The sequence below is a fragment of the Cyprinus carpio genome, chromosome A13, assembly GCF_018340385.1.
Source record: "Cyprinus carpio isolate SPL01 chromosome A13, ASM1834038v1, whole genome shotgun sequence".
Classification (NCBI taxonomy): Eukaryota; Metazoa; Chordata; class Actinopteri; order Cypriniformes; family Cyprinidae; genus Cyprinus; species Cyprinus carpio.
This window is the reverse complement of record NC_056584.1, coordinates 1,091,886-1,117,877: the sequence shown is the minus strand read 5'-3', so window position 1 is coordinate 1,117,877 and position 25,992 is coordinate 1,091,886. Positions and strand designations below refer to the sequence as shown.

Sequence of the window (25,992 nt, the reverse complement as noted above, 5' to 3'; positions counted from 1 at the left end):
TATCACTGCTGCTAAATCGACAAAGCTGTTAAAGTTTATATGTACCATCTGTGTGCACCCAAACAACATTAAACTGTAAAATGAAAGGTTCTTGTGTCTACAGTGAAGAAAGTCGGTTCAATTTAATTTAAAATAATAAATTAGCCATAGAAATGTCAGGATCTGCTTCAATAAATGTTGCTATGCTCTGTAGTGACATTTAAATATACTGAGTAACAGAAAATGTCAGTAGCAGAAAAATACCCTGATGATGGCACTGGTGTGGTGAGAAAAATCTTAATTGCAGCTTGTTTTACATGTAATAATAAATGCCCTCTGGGAAGAAGTGGGAGGGACGGTGCTTCCAGTTCATAGTTTTTTTATAAGGCTCATGATCAGTACATGAATACTTCCAGATGTCGTCATACGTGACAAGAAACTCAGTGTGAATAAATAAAAATGATTTGCTTACAAAGAGCAAAGACAGTATTTAGTTGAAATTGATCATGTAGAATTTTTTTTTTAGAATTTTCTTTTAGTGATCATGTACAGTATATGTGTAAGTTTATCAAAGAATGATTCTTTCATTTCAACAACTTTCGTTTCCTTTATCACCCTGAACAAAGAAAGAAAAGTTCTGAGAGAGGAAAGCTCCGTAAAAAAATAAAATAAAATAAAAAAAAATAACAAGAGTAACAGCATGACAGGTTTGCAGATTGCTCTTGATGTTTTGTTTTTCTGGTTATTCATTATGTCAGTCAAATGTTTACACTGACAGCAGCCCCAACCATCAGCTAGAAGAACATAATGCAGATAGATGAGAAAATCTGGTCACACTCAGGAATCAGATATATATGTATGCAATAACAAAAATTGCATTTGTTGTCCTTGACACCTGCAATTCGAAGCTCTTGAATCAACATGGTCACAGATATGCATGTGCATCTCAATAAATTATAATTTCATGGAAATGTTCATTTATTTCAGTAATTCAACTCAAATTGTGAAACTTGTGTATTAAATAAATTCAATGCACACAGACTGAAGTAGTTTAAGTCTTTGGTTCTTTTAAATTGTGATGATTTTGGCTCACATAAATAAATATTTATTTATTTATTTTCATGCTTCCACAGAGAACAGGGATGCTTGTCCAACGGGAGTAGCTTCATACTGTATCTCTCTTTCTCTCGGCTGACGCACACATGCTTGGCTGATGTTGGAGCTTGAGGTAAACTGTGTCTCATTCCCTCTCAAGTACATTTGATCATGATGCAAAAGCCATGATGAAATATGATGAGAAATGAAACTGAACTGCACCATGTTTAGAAAATTGTAGTTTATAAATAAATAAATAAATCTGGTGAATTTTTAGTATTTTCTGGTAAGTGTTACCACTTCTCTGTATTTGTTTGTTTGTCAGTTTCCTGTATGTTCCAGTACTGAGAGTATGTTTTGATCCAGTACACACATTCTGTCTCCTTTAGCGAGCACACTCAATCGAGAAAACCTTTTCATGCACAGGTTCATACATTAAGCAGTAGGCTTCTCTCTTGTTAATGGTAGAGGCAACATATTTGTCTAGAGTGCCACTGTTCTCTTAAGCAGAACGGGAAGCCTCGTCCCTCTCCGACATACACTGCACTTAGCTCCGCTGCCTGCTCTGCGTTTCAGTATCACTTGACCAAAGCATAACATAAAGGTGTTTTGGAATGTTTTTCCATCTCTATATTTATTGTATTTTATTTTATTTATTATTATTTTTTCCATGTTTGTTTTCTAGCAAACATAAGTAAAGGAAATTAACATAGTAAATTATGCTGTTTTGGAATGGATGTCAAGACTTGAAGGCAATATACAGTAGAATATGGACACTTACCCTGAGTTTTTGGATTTGGATGTCTTGTTTTTCTACCATATTGAGAAAGCTTTTGAAGTGATTATGGTCAAGGAGAATGTAGACAGGAACACCTCTGACTGAGGCATCCACCACTTCTTTGAAGATGTCTACATCGGTGAAAACATCCATAGCGATTGCTATGACCTGTATAGACATAAAAATGAAAACATAATAGAAACATCAGCCTCAGAGGATTTTTGGGTATTCACCATCAGAACAGGCCGTCTCTGATACTCTCTTAAATCAATGACATCCCTGTCAGTTACACAAAGCTGAACAAAGCAGAGGTGTGAACCAGAGGTGTCAGCCAAGAAGCATCTTCAGTTTATTAAAACGGCACCCGCTGTTTTTCTGCGTATTCAAAAGTCACATTCAATAACTTGAAAGACGCCATTCATGAAACCAACAGGGGATGCTATGTATTTTCTTTGGCCTTTTGCCTAATATTAAACAGAAAGAAGTCAGGGGATAAGTTTTTGTATTTGTAAGACGGTTTGTATTATTTAAAGGTTAGGATTAGGGTTAGCTTTGTATTTCATGAAGACCGGCATTCCATGATTCAAGCCTTGGCAGGTTTAAGATGTTCCATTAATGCCAGATGACAACAAGTCTTGTCATATCTCACCACACCCTGTACAACGTGTACTCATTAACAAATGATTAATAAATAATTTCTACAGAATTTGATGAGATCAGTGTGATCAATGGTGTACAGCATATAATCTTGTCTGACCTTTAGAGTTTTGTATTTCAATAAAGCAATAGGCCATGAGAGGCCTTATGGGAGATTTTACCATGACTAAGGTTGTTAGGTACCACTCAAAGATGCATAACAGGGTAAAACAGCAATATGACAAAAGATGCCATGATCTGTTTTATACAATAAAGGTTGAAAATAAGGAAGCCTTCAATTTTATTTGTTAAGCTCATCACATCCATACACACTGCCATTTTTAAACCAAGGATATCTTGTTTACTTAGACATAATAGTCCATGTGTTTTATTACATGCTGTACTTTTCGCATTAAGAGTCCTCATGAATTCTTATTCCAAGTGTCTCCTCTCATCCTTCACCTTAAGAAGCCATTGATCCTTTCTAATTTACTTGTCCATGTGTCACTGAAATACTGAAAAGGCTTCATTACTGCCAGGCAGAATCAAAGCTAATAATACTTTTTACTGCTTTTAAAATTCCTTTGTTCTAAAAAACATGCGTACAAGTAAAGTGCACGCAACATTTCACTTGGAAATACAAGTAAACTCTTATAATGGCAATTATGATTTTAAAAGCTTGTAAGAAAAACGACTTTTCTCACACCTGCTTCCACTCTTTTATACAAAAACCCCATCAACACCTTGATATATTGCGGTTGATGTATTCTATTGTATAATGTTCTCTTGTCGACATAAATGAAACTGCTTTCAGTTTGATTGAATCTTGTCAGAGGCTAGTATATCAGTGGATATGATTTGACACCCTAGATGAGACCCTCCACCCCCAAACACACCTGACGAGATACTGTATACATTGCTCAAGTGTTTCATGCTGTTAGTCGACTCAAGGGAGTACATATAATCAGAGCGCCAGAGCCACACAAGGTGCAGTTCATTCAGCACAATGAAACTGGTTTGGTAAATCCACACCCTCGTGAGATGCTGTCCTAGGTGGTCGCCTATCTCGCCTAATGGGTCTGACTCTGCTCTGCTCTGCTCTGGAAAAAACAAACAAACAAACTGAAATGTGATCCATGATCTATTACGATTTTTGAGAAAACATACATTTGTTGACACTCAAAGTCATGCTTCTTGCACTGAAAATGGAAACCTAAAAATAATAGCATCACTGAATCATACCAACAAATATATATATATATATATATATATATATATATATATATATATATATATATTTGTCTGTAGGTTGCCACTTTTTACAGTGTGTAAAGGCAACTACAATTTTCTTGAGCATCATTACACGAAAAAATAAGCACAACAGCTAAATGGTTAACAGAACAATACCTCACTGGTTTCATAATTCTCAGTATCACTACATAATGAATGAATAACTTTAATTTATTAACCAATTAATCATTAATAATGAATTATACTACCATAAGCATATCCAACTTTAAGCAGATACATACTGTACACGTTAAGTGGTATATACTACCAAATATTATCGCTCAGCTCTATATGTAAAGTTTGATATATAGTATATCCAACTTTATCTGCATATATATAGTATACTCACATAGGACAATATATACTATTTAACAAATCTCAACAGCGTGATTGCTTGTATCACTGCAAAATGTAAACTATATTATTATCACCTAGCTCTAATCTTCTTAATGTGACTATATTACGATATTATAAACATTAACATCATGATTTTCTGTAAAGCTGCTTTGAAACAACTGTATTGTAAAAAAGTGCTATACAAATAAAATTGACTCAACAAACAACAAAACAATACGCCAGTAATCACGTAATCTATAATGTTATAATGCATGTTAGGAGCTTGCAATTCTAGAAAAAAAAATAAAGTCAAGAATTGCATGATGCAAACTCACAATTGTAATAAAATTGACTTTTTTTATCAGAACTGTTACACTTTATAACTCACAATTGATTATATGTCACAATTCTGAGAAAGTAAGTTAAAGCTGTGAGAAAATAGGCAGAATTACATGATATAAACTCACAATTGCGAGAAAAAATTCAGAATTGCGAGTTTATATCATGCAATTGCGAGACAAAAAAAGTCAGAATTGGGAGATAAAAAGTCGCAATTGCCATTATTATTTTTTATTCATAGGTGAAACAGACTTCCATAGTATTACTATCTGGGACAATATTTGGAAGAAATTAGATTGTGGGTGTGTGGGGTTGTGTGTTTTTGTGTTAGAATTTAGTTTTTTTTTTTTTTTTTTTTTTTTTTACAAGACCAAGAAGTTAAGACCACAAAGTTTGGCCAGCACTGAATTAATGGGAGCTTATGTTGACAGTATTGTTCTCAATCACAAGGATCTATCTTAGTCCATCTGTGTACAATGTTCAGTAGAAGCTCTTAGACATGCTGCCACATTATTATATAATCATCTCTCATGAACAAAATACAAAGCTTGTATTTCTCAGAAAGGAGGCAATGCATTGTCACTTATTACTAATAAAGAGTGCTCCACACCCGAGTAGCAAGGAAGTCTTTGCATGACTTTTTTTTTTTTTTTTTTTTTATGTTGTAAAGCTTGCTTCTCATAGGCACACCTAGTTGTTTCTGGCACTCCTGTCTCGTCAACTGTAAAGGGAGCGATCATTTCAGCATTGCATATTGCACAACTAGTTCCATTGTTTGCTCTGTGTTTGTTCAGCACAGGTTAGCTGCCACTGTTGCTGAGGAGAGACTGCTGTAATTTGTACATGACTGATGCCTGAGGGAGAAAATGATGTACCTGTCCTTATCACTTCTTTAGCAAGAGTTCAAGGTGTCATAACTGTGGGGCTGCTCACAATAGCCATGATTTAAATGAAATCAATCAATAGCATCCTCTGTGTTTATGAGGGAATCGTGAGGTGAACAAGCAGGGATCGTGGGGTGAAAATGGTTGTCACTTTTCCTATACCGGTGTGACAGTGCAACATTTTTTGGTCTGACAGACAACAATGCTGCTCTCATCAGTGCAAGAATAAAATAATTTTAAAATAATAATAATAATAATAATAATAATAATAATAATAATAATATGGGGAATATACTTAATTATCATGAAAATAATGTCACATTGAACTAGAGATAATCTACCATTAATCTTTTGATTTTGGAGTGAAATCTAAGCTGGCCATATTTCCTTTCTTTATCTCTTTTTCTCTTACTAACAATTGCATAGCAGTGCTAGGCGCAAAGACTTTAATTCCACAGTGTCAGGCATGTCGAACCTTAGCTAAATGTATCCAACTGAAGATAAACAAAATGATGTAGCCTAACTGAAAATGGATTTTATTTCAGCCCCAGAGTGCTTTGAGAGCTTCTATGCTGTTTTTAAGTAGTTGTGTTAACATAATTTATTTAGAAAGACATGTCTTTGGGGGGTATGTTCACTTTACTCTAAAGGTAGAAGCTGTCTGCAAGGCTGAACATGTGTGTATGATAGGTGATTCCAGTGAAGATCAAAGACAAACTTTGTATCTCTAGATTTTAAAGATCTTCGCTCATGTAGCCACGATCTGTTAGATCTATTAGACCCTAAAGAAAAACAGCAAGCTACAATTACAACAGCCGAAGATGCCTAGAAAATACCTTTTTACCATAGAGGCCAAAGTACTGACACTGGCTTTATTTGAGGAAAATAATTTATTCATATTGCGTGAAATATGCCCTGTAAGACACAATTGTTAAGACCAGCCTGGTGGATGAAAAGTTAAAGATTTGGCTTTTTTGTTTATTGGCACATTTTGCTAGCTATTAAACAATAAAAATAAAAAAATATTTAAATCAAAAAAATTATTTGAAAATGATAAAAAAAAGACAAGGTTTCTTAAGACAAATTGCTTACTCTATACTCATACCTACTGCGTACTACTCATTCCACGAAGCTTTGTGGATTACAGTGAAATTCACTAATTATAGGTATACAGTGAAATGCAATATATATATATATATATATATATATATATAAACACAAATATGAAAGTTGTTCGACTACAATTCTTGCATCACGAGTAAGGCTAGTGTTCTTCACTGAAATTTGGAAAATAAACACTGACTTATGGTTTCTACAGGAGCTTATGTCAGGAGCTTAAGCCTTGGAGCTCATGGCTGGCCTGACTATGTTTAAACATTATTGCTTAAAATCAATTACTTTATGTACATAATGAATGGGACATGCAAAATCTGACTCTGCACTCTATTAGCCTTTCAGACTTTCAAAGATTTGCTCATTTATTTATTGCAAGCTCAACAGAGTGACAGTGAAACTCATTTTCAAAAGAGTGATCTTATCAACATGCTGCACCATCTTAGATTGTGGAAATTGAAAGGTGTAGAGCAGTCTCCCTGGAGCAACCTGAGGTTAAGAGCTTTGTTCAAGGGCACAATGATGCAAGTTCATGGATCACCCCTTGTGGGTTTTGAACCCACAACCTTTCAGTTGCCAACCAGATCTGTTACCACTAGGCTGCAACACCATTCAAAAGCTCAGTTTTGATTCTAGGACATTCTTGAGCTATGTGTGTAGCTCTATGTGAGCAGCTATGTGTTTCTTAACTCTCAGCATAGTTCAAAAGCACATGATCTACAGAAGGACTGGTTTCAGTCCTTTTTCAGCATGCTTTTTTATCAACATTACCTGCCTGGCATCCTGTATATGTTTGCGGATCACTTCCTTTATAGTGGGGCTGTTTTGCCTTGGCGGGTGGAAGAGCAAGTCTATGCTGGTCTTGAGCCTTCTGTGTGGGACTTCTGGCCAGCCTAAATCCAGGTTTGGTGGGTCAGTGTCCGAGTGAGTGGGCCAGTATGTGCCCGTGGAGGATGTGTCATCCTGTTTACAGTCCACTTCCTCTGAGTGGATGCTGGTGGGGGGCTGCACAGCGCTCTCTGTAATATGGCTGATTTCTTCCTCAGAGAGGAAACCGCATATGCCCTCCTCTTTGATGAAATTTCGATAAGAATCTTCTCCCTCTTTGACTAGGCAGTCAATGGCTAACCGATACGCTTCCTTGTAATGCGGCTGTATGTAATTTTCGGCCTTGAACTCTCCCTTTGAGGAGGACAGCAGTGAAAATTCGGATTCCATAACGGTGTTCATTTGGATTCCTCAAAACACTGTACAGCCTTTGTCACCTAAGAAACAAAACACATGATGTTTAACTAGGACAATTCTGTACATCAACAATATTCTGTTACAAAGCACCTAGATACATGCATGAAAGCATCCTGAATAGCATTAAATGCTTGTTAGGAGCCTCTTCTTGGCTACCAAGGCCTGGTTTGGCAAGCTTTGCACGTTTTAGCTTTTTGGTTTCAGCCGCTTGTGTAAAATGTTTCCAATACGAACCTCAAAGAACAGTCATCACTGGCTTGTATACAAGTTTGAGGTCCTGCCGTTTGTCTTAACGCTCAGGCTATGATTGTAGGAACTGCTTGTTTGAACATGTTACTTCTCCACACACATTTGTTTTGGAATGATGGATCCCATGCATCAGTGCCATCACTCTAGACCAATCGCGATCGACTGGTAGATCTTTATCACTGTCCCAGTAGATCCCGAAAATAACAGTAAAATAAGTACAAAAATGCATTACACTTCTCCATTCTTTGTACTGTATTTTTAGTACTTATTTTTCTGTTATTTTCAGGAGCTACTAGGACAGTGAACAGAGGCCAGAGACGCTGAAGATGAGCGCAAAGAGGAGAAAATACTGTAGCAGGCAGAGAACAACAGCTCACTGTGTTCACGATGGTCAAAATACAGTATATGAAGAAAATACTGAATTCGGGGTATGGGGTTATATCAATATATCACTGAAAGGAACTGTCTTGAGAAACGTTTCGATGGCAATGATGGCATTTTCTTCTCTTTGTATAAAGCGCAGCTCTGCTATGTTTACATACATAACCAAGGAAATGCTATATCTCGGCTGGTTCATAAGCAGCACCTTCAGCTGTCAGAGAGTGAATTTGCGTCTCATTCAGACCTGCTGTTTTTGTTTCATGCAAATGTGTTTTATGTAGCAAAAAAGGCTAAAGTCAGACCATTCTGTTTTTGTTTTAAATCCTAAAATTTATTTCTATGTCTAACCAAAAACAACTGCTAGTGCAACATTAGAGTGAATTTGCATCTCATTCAGACCTTCCTCTGATTTGTTTCATGCTGATGATTTATGAAGCCAAAAGAAATAACAAATAAATAAATAAATAAATAAATACAAGGCTAAAGTCAGACCAATGTTTTTTTATTTTTTTATTTTATTTTATATTTTTTTTGCTTTAAATCCTGAAATTATACAATGCAATTCAAATATCATTCAAAAATAACTGCTCATGCAACGTGTGTAGCATCTTTGTTTGGATCATGATTAAGATGTAGTGGTTGCCTCTAATTTCAAATGCCTACAGATATTTTTAAGACCAGTTTGCTTGTTATAAAGCAAAAAGCCAATAAATAAACATGTAAATAAATAAATAAATAAATTTATATTAGGTCAATGAAATGACTACAGTATTTACCTCATGTAAGTCTACATCATTTTAAACATAATATAGAAGTAGTAAATTATGTGTAAAAAATTTCTTTCTTTCTTTCTTTTTTTTTTTTTTTTAATGAGTGCACATTTAAAATACTGAGCAGCAGCAGTGAGCAAACTTTCCAGATGTAACATGTTCTGCTTATGATGAAACTGTGAGTGACTCACTGTTCCTATAATGAAGAAGCTACCCTGTAATTATTTTTCTTCCACTGAAAATGTTAGAAAATGTTATGATGTTATTGCACTGTCCAGCTTTGTTACTGAGTCAGGCCTAAAGTAACAACCAGAACATTTCATTTCCAACTTAATTACTTCCAACTTAATGTTTTCTGGGTGCAGGACACTTAGTTTAGTTAGTTAACACTCTCTAAATGTTGCTCGCTAAGTATGTCTATAAGCCCCGAAGAAAAATAAAGTTATTCCAATCATGTCAATAGTCGCAGAACCCTTCAAGCCTGCTAATGGCTACTCAGACACAACTGTTTGAACCAGTTGCATAAGCCATAACTCTCACTAAAAAACAACTAGTCGGTAAATATATATATATATATATATATATATATATATATATATATATATATATATATTGGCCAAATCATCTATTATAATGTAATGAAATATTTAAGATGAAAAAAAAAAAAATCTCCTGGCACAGAAATTATGTTAGTTATGTTAATCTTTAAAGAAACAAATTAAAGCTGAAAAAAAAAAATCAAGCTTTGAGGTTTTAATAGTGAATTGTTGAGTAAATCTAAACAAAACAAAAACAACAACAACAACAAAACAACAACAACAACTGTCAATCACTTGCATATTAATAGAGTTCTACAGAAAGAAATGGGTCATTCATTTGGAAAACAATACTTGCTCTTTCTGTTTGCTGGGTACAGGACAGTTAGTTATAGATGGTATATCTACAAGTTACCAATTAATTACAGGTGAACAAAACTGTAACATATGCATTCAGGTCAAAACCACACACTACATAACCTTGATGTCATTAAAAAGGTTGGTTCCCAGAATCCATCAAGGTTCATCATATTTCAAATTCATTCTATCAGGCATAATTCATTTATTCAACTTGACTTGACTTGATCAGCAGGTGCTGAAATCTCCACAGGCCTAAAGCATTCTGAAGGGGTTGGCATGCAACACTTTAAGTCATTCAGAGCTCCACCTGCTCTGATTAATACACTGACTGAATAGCAAAGGCAGTTTTAGTTAACTAAAACTTAATGCAGGTGTTAAACAACTCGTTTTGTGGTTCTATGAGAGTTATATGTTACTACAATAACATTTTTTTTTATTATTATTATTGCTGTATGATTCGCTGATTTATATTGTATTTAAAAACAACTTTATTTTGCTTGCAATTTCTCTTCATTCAGAAAGAAAACAAAAAAAATAAAATTTAAAAAAAAACTAATTTTGAGAGATTCCAGGCAACTTTTCAAATATGTGTTTGTCTTAGAGATCATAAGACATCAGCACATTCCAAAGATAAAACTAAAATCCATGTTTAGCAAAAGACTGTTTGTTTGTAAGAACCCTATTTAGTTCACTGAGCACCTTTCTCAGAAATAATCTGTTACAGTGTCGTGCACTGACATTGTGAAATGTATCTTTCAATATGCAGAATCAATACAGGCAGACATATAGCAAAGTAACCTGTCATCTATACTCTGCAGCTTTCTTTCACTTGCTCCAAACAATTTAGTACTTCAGTAACACTGAGTATGACATTCAAGTCTTTGCCATTTGTAAAAAAGTTACTTACTTAAGAGGAAATCATTATGCTGTGTCTCTTAGCATTCTTATTCCGCGTTGTACCAGTATGGATGAGCTATGTTGCAAGATGAAGGAGATTAGTTAGTCTCTGAACCTGAATGTGTCTGAACAGGAGAAGTGCTGAGAACCTGGTGAAGGGTGGGAACTCAAGTTTTCACATGCAAATAATGAGAGCGTCTCGTTGGCCAGAGGCAGTAAACCTGTCTGGCATACTGAAGACACGCCTCTTCCCCTCTATCATTTGTCCTGTGCCTCTATCCTTTCAGAGAGTTCCTAGTTCACTCAGATAAATGTGACAGTTTCTATTTCTGCCAGATTCTATCATCTTCTCACTGACAGCAGTGATGTTTTGTAAATGTGACACGCACAATGTTTCAATGACTTCTTTCTTGTTGTACAAAATCTCAGCGTGTAGGAAGGCAAGGCATGCTAATGTTGGTGTCTTGCTGAGAGGAAATCTTTTTTTATGAATGAATTTATTTATTTTTGGAGGCACGTTTTGGTCTATCAAAATGCTCCTTACTATCTATGTTCTGTTGTCCTCAAATTTCCAGGCCTCCAAAGATCAGAGAGAAAGCTCTCAAAAAGCTTCTGGGACACATGTGCTTGCCATAAATGATCGCATCTCTACTTCAGTGGGGTGCACTGCTTATTCAACAGTCCTTTGTGTGGAAGGAACACAGGGAGTTTCATGTGAGCGGTTTTGTCAGTTTACCCCCATACACCCTCTTTTGTATGTGAGCATTTTGTATTGTAATGTTTCATTTGTAGGATTGAGAATTTAGAACCATTTAATTTCTGAAGAAAATAACTGAATCATGAAACTTTGTTTTGTTTCCCGATTCGGACAGAACATGTAGTACTCTAATGCTGTTTTCTGTGACTGCTGTTGAGTGTTTTTGCTTGAAGGCGTTACTGAATCTCCAGCGCAATAGCAAAAGCAATTGTTTTTTGAACCCTGACAAAGTACTGTTTGGGCTGATATGCATTGGCTTTTTATTTAAGAAGTAGCCCTGTCTTATAATAAAGGCTTTTTACCCTTCTAACTATGTGAGTGCCTGGACATGGATTTTCTTGTTCTGCAACAGGATCCACCTACTGTTTTTGATATTTTGTTCACCTTCTGGAGCACCCAGTTTTGCTTGTGAGTACAAGATGCGGCCCTGGTTGAGATATTTTCTTTGATTACAATAGGTTTTTGTCTTGAGAGATCAGCTTGCTGTAATAATCAAATGTGATGCAAGAGAAAGACCAGAATACAAACAACTCAATACAAAGATCATAAAGAAATACCTTTTTTTAACATATCTATTCTTTGTTTTTCTTTTGAAATGGTCAAAAATAGTCAAAAACACTCAAAATGGTCAAAAATACTTGCTTAGGAAATGCATTCTTTGCATTCTTTCACCAGGGGCCTTTCTAAGTGGAGAGAGGCATATCATTTGGCTGTATTGTTTGGCTATGGCTTGAGGATTTCAGAAGCAGTTGCAGTCTTTCAGGCCACATTAGGCACATTAGCACATTCACAATGGGTTTCTGTCCCTTAAGGTAGCTGCATCACAGTTGAGTAATGCTATCCGAAAGGAAATCTTAATGCAAGCAGCCCACACTGTAATATACGTCACCTGAACTGTATCGCGTTTTGTGTGGGCTTGTTCCAGCAAGCATTTCTTCAATAGTGTGGATGATGGAAAATAATCTTACTCATCTGCCTAAATGAGATTATTTAAATGTTTGTGGACTGTTTATCTGTGTTCCCATGGACTTAAAGGAGAATCAAGATTTCCAATCATTAATAACAGGCAGACTAACATGTAAAGAAAGTAGGCTGAGAATTAATGTATTTGGCTCTCAAATTACAGTAGGGTTTTTTTTTCTATCTCTCAAAACCTTTCAAGAACAATTTTTGACTCATATTTCACCCTGAAACGATTTAAGACTCCTGCTGCGATGACTATCCCAGCCAGTAGATGGCACGACCTGCTGTGTGCTCTTGTTAGGACTGCTCATCAAGTTAATTTGTCCAACCTATCCACCTTAATTTTTTTTATTTATTTTTTTATTGAGAACATGTAAACAATATTACAGAAAAAAAATAGGCATCAAAAACAAACTCCAAAGTTGATTAAGATTTTTATTTTTATTTTTTTTTGACTATTTTAAGAGACTTCATTCTTTCCCAATATCCATAAAATTAGAAAGCCAAAAACCATAAAAATATAAATCCACAAATAACTTCAATGGAAAATTCTTTCCCAAAATCCATAAAATAAGAAAGCCACATATTAGTTGGATATATTTGGTGTAAGATCTTCAGGTGAATTTCTCTTACCTTGTTTGAAATACAAAATTTGTAAGGAAGCAGCCATTCTTTTCTCCAATTAACATCTCTTAAGATGGAATTCCAGTAAAATTTACCTCTTGGAGTAACTCTCTTTTGTTCATTAATACTTGTCTTATATCTTTGTTAGTACATTTTTTATCAAACACATATTTACCATTTATAAGGAGATCGTAATCTTTATTTTCAACTTTATAATAAGTCAGGTGGCTGCATATTAAATTAATAAGCCCAGAGGGAATTGATTAACTGTTATCAATTTGTTGTTCCATAATTTCATTCTGTAAGGGAGAAAAATTATGCACAAAGCACAATTTTCAGGCCAAGAGTGCTTGCTCATGGAATTTAGACAGTTTTATAGGTAATTTAGATGGTACAAAATTGCAAGTTAAAAGAAATTTAAGACCACTGACCTTCTTAAAAATATTATTTGGAATAAAAAAAAAAAACTGAATCAGTATCAACAACACACCTTTTGATCCAATTAATCTTAAAAGTATTGTTCATGTCTACATAATCCAGCATTTCAAAACCTCCTTCAGATTTCTTTCCAACTATTTTTTTTCCTTTTTTTTTTATTTTTCCAGCAAAAAATAACTTATAATCTATTCAATTCTTTACAAGTAGAATCTTGAACAAATAAAGACAACCTTCTACTTTTGTTAATAAGATTATGCCTATAATAGATAAATCCATTCTTAACCAATTGTCAAAAATATTTTTTGTTTTCTTAATCTTGTTATTAAAATTAAGATGCTGTCTAACTGTCAAATTTTTTGATATATAAATTCCTAAATAATTAACATATTCTTTCACTGGAATGTTAAACACTGAATGTTCAGAAGAATCATACACTGGAAGAATTTCACACTTTGTAATATTTAACTGGAGACCCAAGGCATCAGAAAAAGTTTGAACTAATTTGATTCATTCTTAATTTGATTCTTATCTTTTAGAAATAAAGTTGTATCATCAGCCAATTGTGATATTTTTATTTCTCTATTAAATAATGTTATACCATGTAAATTTGGATTTTTAACTACACTAATTGCTAATAGTTCCACAACAATTAAAAACAAAAATGGGGAAATTGGGCAACCCTGACTCACTCCTCTGTTGATGAAGAATCTTCTAGAAGTATTATTCTGTAATATAACAGAACTATTAATGCCTTTGTAAAACATTTTAACAGTCTGAATGAATTTATTTCCAAAACCAAATGCATGTAAACTCAAAAATTGGCGATCAAATTTGTTTCTGATCAATTGTGTCAAACGCCTTATAAAAGTTGAGGAATAGAATGAGTGCATCTGAATTAACAAATTGGTTATAATCTAACACGTCCAATATAAGCCTAACATTTGAACTAATATGTTTTTTTTCTGCATAAAACCAGTTTTTTTTTATTCAAACCACTCTTTAATCTAGTGGCATAAACTAAGGCTAAAATTTTATAATCAATGTTTAATAATGTTATTGGTCTCCAGTTGTCAATGATCAAGGGGCCTTTGTCTGATTTTGGAATTAAACTGATAACACCTTGTTTCATTGTTGTACTCATTTCTTTCTGTTCTAAACATTCTTTGTACATGCTAAATAAAGGGTTTTCTATCAGATCCCAAAAGGCGCAATCAAATTCAACTGTTAACCCGTCTGATCCAGGGGATTTTCCTTTTTTCATTGAAAAAATACTTCAGAGATCTCAGCTTTGGAAATATCATCTTCACAATATTCACTATAATCATTAGACACTGCTGGAACAAAATGTTTAACTGTTTGTAAAAAAGTGCTGATTTTTTCATTGTCAGAATGGGAAGTATAAAGTTTTTCATAAAAGGAATACACAAAAGATGCTATATCTGAAGGATTATTAGAGATTCTTTCATTTATATTCAAAGATGAAATAGAGTTTCTTGTATAATTTCTTTTTTCAAGAGAAAAGAAATAACTAGTATTATTTTTCCCTTCCTCAAACCATTTGGCTCTTGATCTCACATAAGCACCTTTAGCTAGTTCTATATATAGATAATCTATTTCTAAATTAAGAAGATATAATTTAAACTTGTCATCCTCGGATAGAGTATTTTGTTTAAAGTATTAAGTTGCTCTGTTATCTCTGTAATCTTCCTAAGTTTATTTTTCTTTAATTCTTTACCTCTTCTCATAGCAATTACCCTGACTTTAAACATAAATAACTCCCACTTTTGAGTAAAATTTAAATTATTATTTTCAAAAATATTTGCTATCAATTTAACTTGTTCCACAAAACAATTGTCAGAAAGTAGACTGTTGTTAAATTTCCAGTATCCACAAATCATACTACTCTTACACCCATCAAAAAAGATTGATATCAATTTGTGATCTGATAGAGGGGCACAAGTAATTTTTGTTTCTGAAACATAGTTATGTCATAAGAAATCAACCAGTAATCTATTCTTGATTTTAAAGAAAAAGTGCTATTATTCCAAGTATAGTCACAGCAATTGGGATTCAAATATCTCCACACATCAGAATCTTGTAATATGTCAGTTATAAAATCAAATAAATCTGAAATTCGTGAACTATGTTTGGGTGGAAAGCGGTCAACAGAATCATCTGGCGCATGGTTAAAATCACCACCAATAATTACATATCCATCCTTATACTTCTTTTTTAAACCTGTTATTGTATCACAAATCTTCTTAAACATTTCTAAATTGTGTACTCGAACATTAAATCCATAGACATTGCAGATTATTAAAGTGGAATTGTCAAGTTTAACAGTCAGTATAATCCATCTTCCATTATCTGAATGAATAGACTCCAAAACATTGCCTTTGAATTTGTTAAAGAAAATTGCAACACCTGCTGAGTGATTGGATCCATGACTAAAAATTGCATAATCTCCCCATTGGGTTTTCCAACAATTCGAATCAGAGTCACAAGAATGAGTTTCTTGAAAAAAAAAAGTATTTGAGCTTCTGTACAGGTGCTGGTCATATAATTAGAATATCATCAAAAAGTTGATTTATTTCATTAATTACATTCAAAAAGTGAAACTTGTATATTATATTCATTCATAACACACAGACTGATATATTTCAAATGTTTATTTCTTTTAATTTTTATGATTATAACTGACAACTAAGGAAAATCCCAAATTCAGTATCTCAGAAAATTAGAATATAAGTTAAGACCAATACAAAGTAAAGATTTTTAGAAATCTTGGCCAACTAAAAAGTATAAAAAAAGATAAGTATGAGCATGTACAGCACTCAATACTAAGTTGGGGCTCCTTTTGCCTGATTTACTGCAGCAATGCGGCGTGGCATGGAGTCGATCAGTCTGTGGCACTGCTCAGGTGTTATGAGAGCCCAGGTTGCTGTGATAGTGGCCTTCAGCTCTTCTGCATTGTTGGGTCTGGCATATCGCATCTTACTCTTCCCAATACCCCATAGATTTTCTATGGGGTTAAGGTCAGGCGAGTTTGCTGGCCATTTAAGAACAGGGATACCATGGTCCTTAAACCAGGTACTGGAAACTTTGGCACTGTGTGCAGGTGCCAAGTCCTGTTGGAAAATGAAATCTGCATCTCCATAAAGTTGGTCAGCAGAAGGAAGCATGAAGTGCTCTAAAACTTCCTGTTATACGGCTGTGTTGACCTTGGACCTCAGAAAACACAGTGGACCAACACCAGCGGATGACATGGCACCGCAAACCATCACTGACTGTGGAAACTTTACACTGGACCTCAAGAAATGTGGATTGTGTGCCTCTCCTCTCTTCCTCCAGACTCTGGGACCCTGATATCCAAAGGAAATGCAAAATTTACTTTCATCAGAGCACATAACTTTGGACTACTCAGCAGCAGTCCAGTCCTTTTTAAAGCGAGATGCTTCTGACGCTGTCTGTTGTTCAAGAGTGGCTTGACACAAGGAATGCGACAGCTGAAACCCATGTCTTGCATACGTCTTTGTGTAGTGGTTCTTAAAGCACTGACTCAAGCTTCAGTCCACTCTTTGTGAATCTCCCCCACATTTTTGAATGGGTTTTGTTTCACAATCCTCTCCAGGGTGTGGTTATACCTTTTGCTTGTACACTTTTTTCTATCACATCTTTTCCTTCCCTTCTCCTATAAACATTTGAAATATATCAGTCTGTGTGTAATGAATAAATATAATATACAAGTTTCACTTTTTGAATGGAATTAGTGAAATAAATCAACTTTTTGATGATATTCTAATTATATGACCAGCACCTGTATGTCTTCCAAAAAGAAATATAGATTTTCTTTTAACAGCCTCACAAATGCCTCAAACATTTAAAGAAATTAATTTGAACTTGACTAATGAAATTAACTAATTAAACAGTATAGAACAAGTACCTTGGGAGAAAGTGAAAACTGAGAAAGCATGAAACATTACGTCAATCACAACACTTGCGTTGACCCCAATATGTATCCATAACTGCTGACGGGCACCATCCGCTCAGGTAATGTCAGGAACAATGATGCACACCCCTTCAGTGTAGGCAAATCCTCCTCAAAAGCCGGCCTTCTTGCCCTCTTCTCTCACACATTTCACCAGTGGCCATGCTTTTTTTCTTGCGGCTCGTTCCTCCGAAGACAGATCTTCTTTGATGTGTAGACCATTTTCTTTCAGATAAAGACGCATGCCTAACTGAATACCATCACCTATCTCGATAAAGACGCATGCCTAACTGAATAATTATCACTCTGGGGTGACCATCACCTCTTCCCTGTCCCAGTCTATGAACTGAATCCACGACATCTGGAAGTTTGTGCGCGATCTTTGGAGACACTTTGGAGAGGATCTTGATAACAATATCTTGTGTGTTACTCTCCTTGTCTGAACTACTTTCCTTTACCCCGTAAATCCTGAGATCCCATCTTCTTTTGTAGTTCTGCAACCCCATACATACCTCCTTACAATAAGCACTTTTTCCCAAGACACTCTCCAAACATCGATTTTCAGAATCTTCTCTTTTGGGACATGCTCTCACGTAACAGTTCACTTACAGTGGTAGAAAGAGAGGTAATAGAAGAAGCCGTATTTTCCAAGACCTTCTCCATGGACTCAACTCTCTGAAACGTACCGCCACATTTCGATGTAAATTCAGCGACAGCATTAATGAGTGAATCAATTTTCTCATCAATGTTCATCTTTAATTTCCCCTTTTTCCCTGGTGGACTTTTACTCGGAGTGCATAGAAAAGATGTCGCAAATTCTTCTTCTGTGTCCATCTCGTCGACTGAGCCTTATCTCTGTTTCTACACTCACAAAAATTGTCTCATATGGGCCTGACAAACCACGCAGTAGAAGAAGAATAACTAAACTAATAATCAATCAAATTTATCGGGATTTTCAGAAGTAAGTTCATGTTAATCTCTTAATTGGCTGACGACACGCTCAAAACGTGTCTGCACAGATGAATGCCATCTAAGCTTCATAGTGGTCATCAGAATTTGATCCATTATGTGCATCTTAAAATTGGAAGTGTAGAATTTAACAGTGTACAATAAAGAGCTAGTGTCATTCTTGAGAATGGCAAGAGCTAAGGGATCTTCACTGTGGAACTGTGTTGCCTTGTGTAACATTATTTTATCCCCTGAGGCATAAGTGTGGTCTGTCAGTGCCTGGACTTCAGGCATCACTGTACTGAAGGGGCAGCTGCAATGGCTCTGTTCGTGCGGTCTCATGGTCACCTTGCTCATCATCTGCAAAACACAACACTGAAGTCAGTCAGATGCTAAGGAGAAACTGATAAATTCTCCATCCCATATTTACAAAAAGTAGCAAAAGTATTTTGTACATGGCACCATGGCGTTCCAGTCCCAGTACAGTTGTACTTTTAATCAGTACAATCACGGTACCTGGCTTTAAGTGATAGTTCACCCAAAAATTTACATTTTCATCATTTACTCAACGTCGACTTGTTCTAAACCTGTACAAATTTCTTTGTTCTACTGGACACAAAGGAGTATATTTGGAATAATGTTAATATACAAACTATTCTTGGATCCTATTCACTTCCATAGTATTATTTCTTATTACTATTGAAGTGAATGGGACCCAAGATTTGCTTGGTTACAAACATTCTTCCAAATATCTTCCTTTGTGTTCAGCAGCAAAAAGAGTAACTCAAGAGTAAGTAAATGACAGAATTTTAATTTTAGCTATCCCTCTATGCACTTTTTTGTAACAGATTTCTTCTATCAACAACTTCATCTTAGCACTAAATATTATTCATGCCCAATAGAAGTGTCATCGATAAATAAATAGTTTAAACAATGTCTTTTGTTAGAGCATGTAACTTTACAAGAAGCTGTAACATACCTATTAGTGGGTATACCCTTACGAGACATCGCCTCGTAGTCTTCACTTGAGCATGGTTTCTCGGGGAATGGATGATTTTCCGTGGGTCTGCCATCAACAAAGTGGAAAGAACAAATGTACGGAAGTTTCGGTGGTTTCTTTAATTTTAAGGCTTTTAGTTTTAACCAAAGCCGACGAGCATCTCCCTTTGGAGGTGCGTGCAAATCATAGGGTGCCCCCATCCACATTCAGCTCTGGTGCGTGGATTAGGGTCAAAACAAATGTCATGCAGGTGTTTTTTACTCTTGAACCAGCTATTATGACACCCTTAACTACACAAAGTATGCCAGTCTTTCTATGGCCCATATTAAAAGTAAACTAGCCTGTAAAATCTACACAGTGACCGCGAAACTACTGAATCACAATACAACTTCAGATTAGCAGAAGTGCTTTACCGGAAATCTAACACATTATAGCTCGAAAATGGCGGTGCCCATGCTTACGTGAAAAATAAGGTGGATATTTTGTCCTGTTTAAGTTTGCCAGTTTCATTGAGCTGTATTCACTCTTGAGCCTATCCTGTATGGATTCTAGAAGAGCTAAGTGTTGTTTCTCTGTTGCCATTTGGCATACTTACGTTTTTGTTTGCAAAGTTTTTTTGTTTGTATTTGAAGACTGAGAGAGTTGGTCTGTGTTATAATTTGTCTGGGTAAAAAGTGAACGATATGTGTGCAATAGTATGTAAGTTTATGACATTCTTTGACAAATTTATTTGAAATTTCGTATGACGTTTCATTAATTTTAACAACAGATGCAATGGCTTATGTCAGTAAGTCAAAAACAAGTCGCATTTCAAATGTATCTTAGCATTAGCTGTGGGCATACTATAATTGTGTAGATTTTTATATTACAATGTAGTCACTTGCCACCAGTTATTAATTAATTCAATTTCAAATGGCAAATGTAACGTACTCCTTACAACACTATATTGACAGTACAAACACCTACCCTGTTAATAACAATTAGATGCATCATGTAGGTCAGTATGCATGGGTGTGAAGTTGTTTTGGATAAAATCATCTTCTGAATCAATAAATGTATAGGTGCTTTTATCAATTATGGCACTTATGGCAATTAACCTGAAACCTCTTTCTGTGTGTCTATATTGTCAGTAAAATATATTTAGGACTAAAGTATACCCATAGACACTGGACAGTAAATGGTTACTGATTACATGTACATCCCTGGTTGAACTGAGATTATATAATGACATTCCAAAAATTATGTTTTTGTAATTACATTATTAAATGTTCATAATCAGATTACAGTTATTTTTTATGGATTGCATGATTTCATATTTTTCACAATTGTATTTTTTTATTATTATTATTGATTCACACTATTAATTAATTCTGAATTCCTAATTCTCAATTAAATTTTACTTATACACACACACACACACACACACACACATTTTAATGCTTATACACATTCAGTAAGTCTATTTTAAATCAACCTACAAACCCTATACATTTCTTTCACAAACCCATTTTGGATTCCGTGGAATAGTGGAATGCTTATTGCACTTAATGACAGCAAAGAATAAAATATGCTTTCCTTCTCTTTTTAATTATTTTATTTTATTTTATTTTTATTATTATTATTTTCTATCTATATGGTACACAATAGTCCCATTCAAATCTATGCGATAAACATGTTAGGACAAAAAGTAATCTGAAAGTAATCAAAAATTTGTCTGAACGCATTTACAGAATACAAGTGTAATCCAACAGATTACATTAATATCTAAAATTTTTCGTCACATAATTTATAATCAGTAACAGACTACAATTGGTACGTAATCTTCCAGCAGTGCCTAAAGATTCTCTATATAGTATATGTACGTGAATTGGTATCAAACACAAACGCACACACAAACAGATACTGGCTTAAATATTTCATGAAATTTTATTTCATGTCATGGCAACGCATACAATGGAATCATGGGTTGTGTTACCACTAAAACTCAAACAATCACACCACCATCACCCACCAACTCACGTGTTATTTGCTACTATAAAATAAAAGGTTATAGATCTCTCTCTCTATATATATATGTTTTTGAGAGATAACCTTATAATCTGATTTGACAGCTTGTTTTGGACAAAATAAAACGGAATCTTCAAGGTGATGGCTCTGAAGAAAAATAGTGCTGAGGTCATATGAAATCTCAGAGATACAGTCTTCAAGATTAATTTGCTCTCACCTGTGTACTGTGGGATGTCCAACCTCATTCAAAGGTCCCTTTGTGACATTACGAACCAGTTCAATTCAGTTCAATTCTCTTTTTATTCCACCTCAGGAATGACAATTGCAGAAAAAAAATAAAATAATTCACATGCTTGAAAGTCAATTTTTGATACTCACGGGACTGCAGAGAACTCTGGGTCTCCTGATTGCTCCAGGCCGCTTATGTTGTATGTAAGTTCAGACAGGGACAGGGTCTCTGACATACTGCACGGTGGGTGGTCGTCATCCTATATTACAATATTACGAAATGTCATATTCTCAGTTCAATTATCTCTGTTCCTTGTTCCTGAACTTACATTTTTGTAGAATGTACAGTGGGTATAGAAAAGAAACCCCCCACCCCACCCCTTTAAAATAATAACAGTTTGTTGCTTTGCAGCCTGAAATGAAGACGGACACCGTTTTTGTTTTATCCAGCTGTATTTACTCAGTGCAACTTATAACATCCAAGTGAAAGATGTAACACCAACATGTCAGAAAAATTAAAATAAATAAATAAATACACAATCACTGAGTTAGAAAAAAAAATCAACCCTTGTGTCAATATTTTGTTGAACCACCTTTTGCTTTAATTACATCCTTTAGTCTGTTGGGATATGTCTCTACTAACTTTGGACATCTAGTTTTCACAATATTTGCCCAATATTTGAACTGCACAAGTTCAGTTAAATTTGATGAAGACTGCAGATTTTCAGTGGGGTTTAAGTCTGGGCTCTGACTAGGTCATGCAAGGACATTCACCTTTTTCTCCTTTAACCACTGTGTGCTCAGTTTTGATGTGCTTTGGGTCATTGTTATGTTGGAAGGTAAGCCTTCTTCCCATTGTCAACCTTCTGGCAGAGGGCAGCAGATTTTCCTCAAGAAATTGATTGTATTTTGCTCCATCCATTTTTCCTTCTATCCTGACAAGTGCTCTAGTCCGTGCTGCAGAGAAACACCCCATAACAGGATATTACCACCTCCATGCTTTACTGTAGGAATGCTGTTATTTGGATGGTGAGCTGTATTGGATTTCCACCATATCATTTGGTGTTGGGGCCAAATAATTAAATTTAAGTCTCATCTGACCATAACACTTTTTCCATGTGGCCTCAGAATCTTCAAGGTGCGTTTTGGCAAATCTGAGTCGTGCCTTTCTTGAGGAGTGGCTTTTTTCTTGTATCCCTCCCACACAAACCACATTTGTGGAGAATATGTGATATTGCTGTCACATGCACACAATGACCACTCTTAAATTCCTGTAACTGCTTCAGAGTTGCTGTAGGCCTCAATTCCACTAATTCCAACATAATTTTGTAGTCTACTCAAAAGAATGGTGTGGTTGATAGTGTCAAATGCAGCGCTAAGTTCCAGTAACACTAATAGAGAAATACAACCACGATCAGATTATAAGAGCAGATCATTTGTAACTCTGATGAGAGCAGTCTCAGTACTATGATACGGTCTATATCCTGACTGGAAACCTTCAGAGACCATTTCTCTCTAAGAAGGAACATAGCTGAGAGAATACTGCTTTTTCTAATATCTTTGACAGAAAAGGGAGATTTGAGATTGTTCTGTAATTAACTAATTCTCTAGGAAGTTGTGTTTTTTTAATGAGAGGCTTAATAACCAGTTTGACGGTTTTATGGACATATCCTAATGACAATGATGAATTAATAATATTCAGAAGAGAATCTATGACTTTTGAAAACACCTCTTTTAGCAGCTTAGATGGAAATAGGGTCTAACATACATGTTGTAGGTTTTGATGATTTGACAAGCTTATACAATTCTTCCTCTCCTATAGCAGAGAATGAGTGGAATTGTTCCTCAGGGGAACTACAGTGCGATCTGATGCACTACTGTGGCTGGCGGCTGCATGGTTATAATTTTCTCTCTAATAGTATCTATCTTGGAAGTAAAGAAGTTGAATAAATTGAAATAAATACAGCTGGATAAAACAAAAACTGTGTCTTCATTTCAGGCTGCAAAGCAACAAAATTTTTATTTTAAAGAACAGTTTTTCTTTAAAGGAGTCATATGATGCGATTTCTATTTTTCCTTTTTTTATGTGTTGTGTAGCTGTTTGTGCATGTATATGATCTGCAGAGTTACAAAGCTCAAAGTCTCCCACAAAAGGATTTATTCTATCTAAAAGAGAAGGCTGATCCAGACCGGGCTAAAATGCCTTGTTCAAACACGCCCCACATGTCTATGTCACGATGTGGAAATATTTGCATAATGCCACCCAAATATGCATGCAAAGAAAGAAGGCGTGGTTTCAGGAATCGCAGTAGTGTTGATGCAGTCATGTTAAGGGAGACACTGTGTGTTTCTGTGCAAAAGCAAAAGCTCTTTATTTGACCTTCCAGAAGTAGATGCAATTAGGAATTATTGTTAAGATCTGTTTACAACAGAACAGCACAACCCAAATGTTTGAATTTGTGCAGCGCATTTTATGGACGACAGTTTTGTAAATGTAGGAGAGTATGAGGCTGGCTGTGCACAAAGGCTATTTCTAAAAAAAAAAGGACGTTACATTTCCGACCCCTGCCTGTGGTGTTCGGTCAATCACAATGCTCTGGGTCAGCTGGTCAATCAGAGCAGACTGCTGCTTGTCCGAAGGAGGGGCTTTGTTGAAAATGACACGTTTAAGAGAGGCGGGGCATAGAGAACCTAAAATAATGTACAGTATTTTAAAAAATAATATGTTTTTTGAACATTAAAGCATGTCAACATATTCTGTTACACCAAATACACACAATAATGATCTTAAAAATATAGCATCATATGACCCCTTTAAATATTTATTATCATTTATTAAATCTTTTATCATTTCAGCTGATGTTAATGATTTCAACTGATGTGGTCATATAGCCATAGAAAATCCAAGGTAACGATTCAGCAAAAATTTCTTAGATCATTTTGACAAGTCCATGACTTTAATAAATTCACCTTTCAAATTTGGTTATGCATCCCTTTCCTTTTTCTTCTATGGTGAACAGATTTCCATATTTTCCCTGTGACTCACTCACCATGTAAACCTCTCTCATCTGTTCAGGTTTAGAATGTGCAGCAGAGTGGAGGATCAAATTATTTATTTGGAGAGGCACCATGAATGGAAAATATTAAAACTTCATGTAAAGCAGATCTCTGATTTTTTGGTTCACCCTAATTCAGTGAATTAATTATATTGGGTCCCCTTTCCTTTTCATAACATAGCAGCCAAAACCTTTGCTAGGTGAACTGCATAGTCTTTATTTGATTAACAAAGCTTGATTCAAAGTTAAGAAAATTTGCTCTGTTGTTGTAATAAACGTACAATATTTACAACAAAATAATTATCTTTCAACATTGCTTTTTGGCAGTTTTCTATTGTATATCTTAAGTGTGCATCTAGCTCAGAATTCACTGAAAGATTCGACAGACCTGACCAAGTGATTTCATCCTCCACTCATCAATATTACTTCAAATAACAATAATTACTTTAAAAAAATATTAAAGATAATTGAATTTAAATCAATATAAATATAAATAATACATGATTTTGCTATAATATTATTATAAATATTATTTATATCTGTGTACATTGTGTTAATACAAGAACTACATACAACAAAAATGATCAGATTAATTGTGGTTAAATATTTTAAATCTTGACAATATTTTACATATTCCATATATGCTACACAAACGGCCTACTACTATATTATATAAAAAGATTTCATATTCATTTCTTTTTTTATTTTGCTTCCCAGTGAAGAACTACAGTACACTACCCCAATCCTTAATACAGAATCACCAATCAATTAGTTGCTGTTGCTACAGTAACAGAACCACCCACTCTCATGAATCAGTGTAAATGATATAATCAACTTATATAATTGAAAAACTAAATATTCTGCATTCACACAATATTCAGTTCAAGTTTATTTGAATAACGCTTTTTAGGATACAAATCGTTGCAGTGCAACTTTACAGAAAATTAAGTTTCTACCTGAGAAGTACATTTAGTAGTAGCTTATCAGTGGTGACTGTCAGTTTATGTACATATGGCAGAAATGTACAGAAAAATCAATTAAAGACATAATCAAACAGATGATGAACGCTATTAACAGCAATTATTATATGATGCA

At 34.9% G+C, this 25,992-nt stretch overlaps 1 protein-coding gene across 1 annotated transcript in view; it reads right to left on the bottom strand.

Annotated features, from left to right (window-relative positions):
* Positions 1-11,073, bottom strand: part of LOC109069876 (protein FAM83B-like) — a 33,660-nt gene extending 22,587 nt beyond the window's left edge. The window contains exons 1-3 of the mRNA XM_042768351.1: positions 10,899-11,073; positions 7,222-7,715; positions 1,856-2,020 (exon numbers count right to left, since the gene is read on the bottom strand). Coding sequence (XP_042624285.1) covers positions 1,856-2,020; positions 7,222-7,680 — 624 coding nt within the window. The 5' untranslated portion in view covers positions 7,681-7,715; positions 10,899-11,073. The remainder of the gene's footprint in view (positions 1-1,855; positions 2,021-7,221; positions 7,716-10,898) is intronic.
* Positions 11,074-25,992: the final 14,919 nt, after the last annotated feature.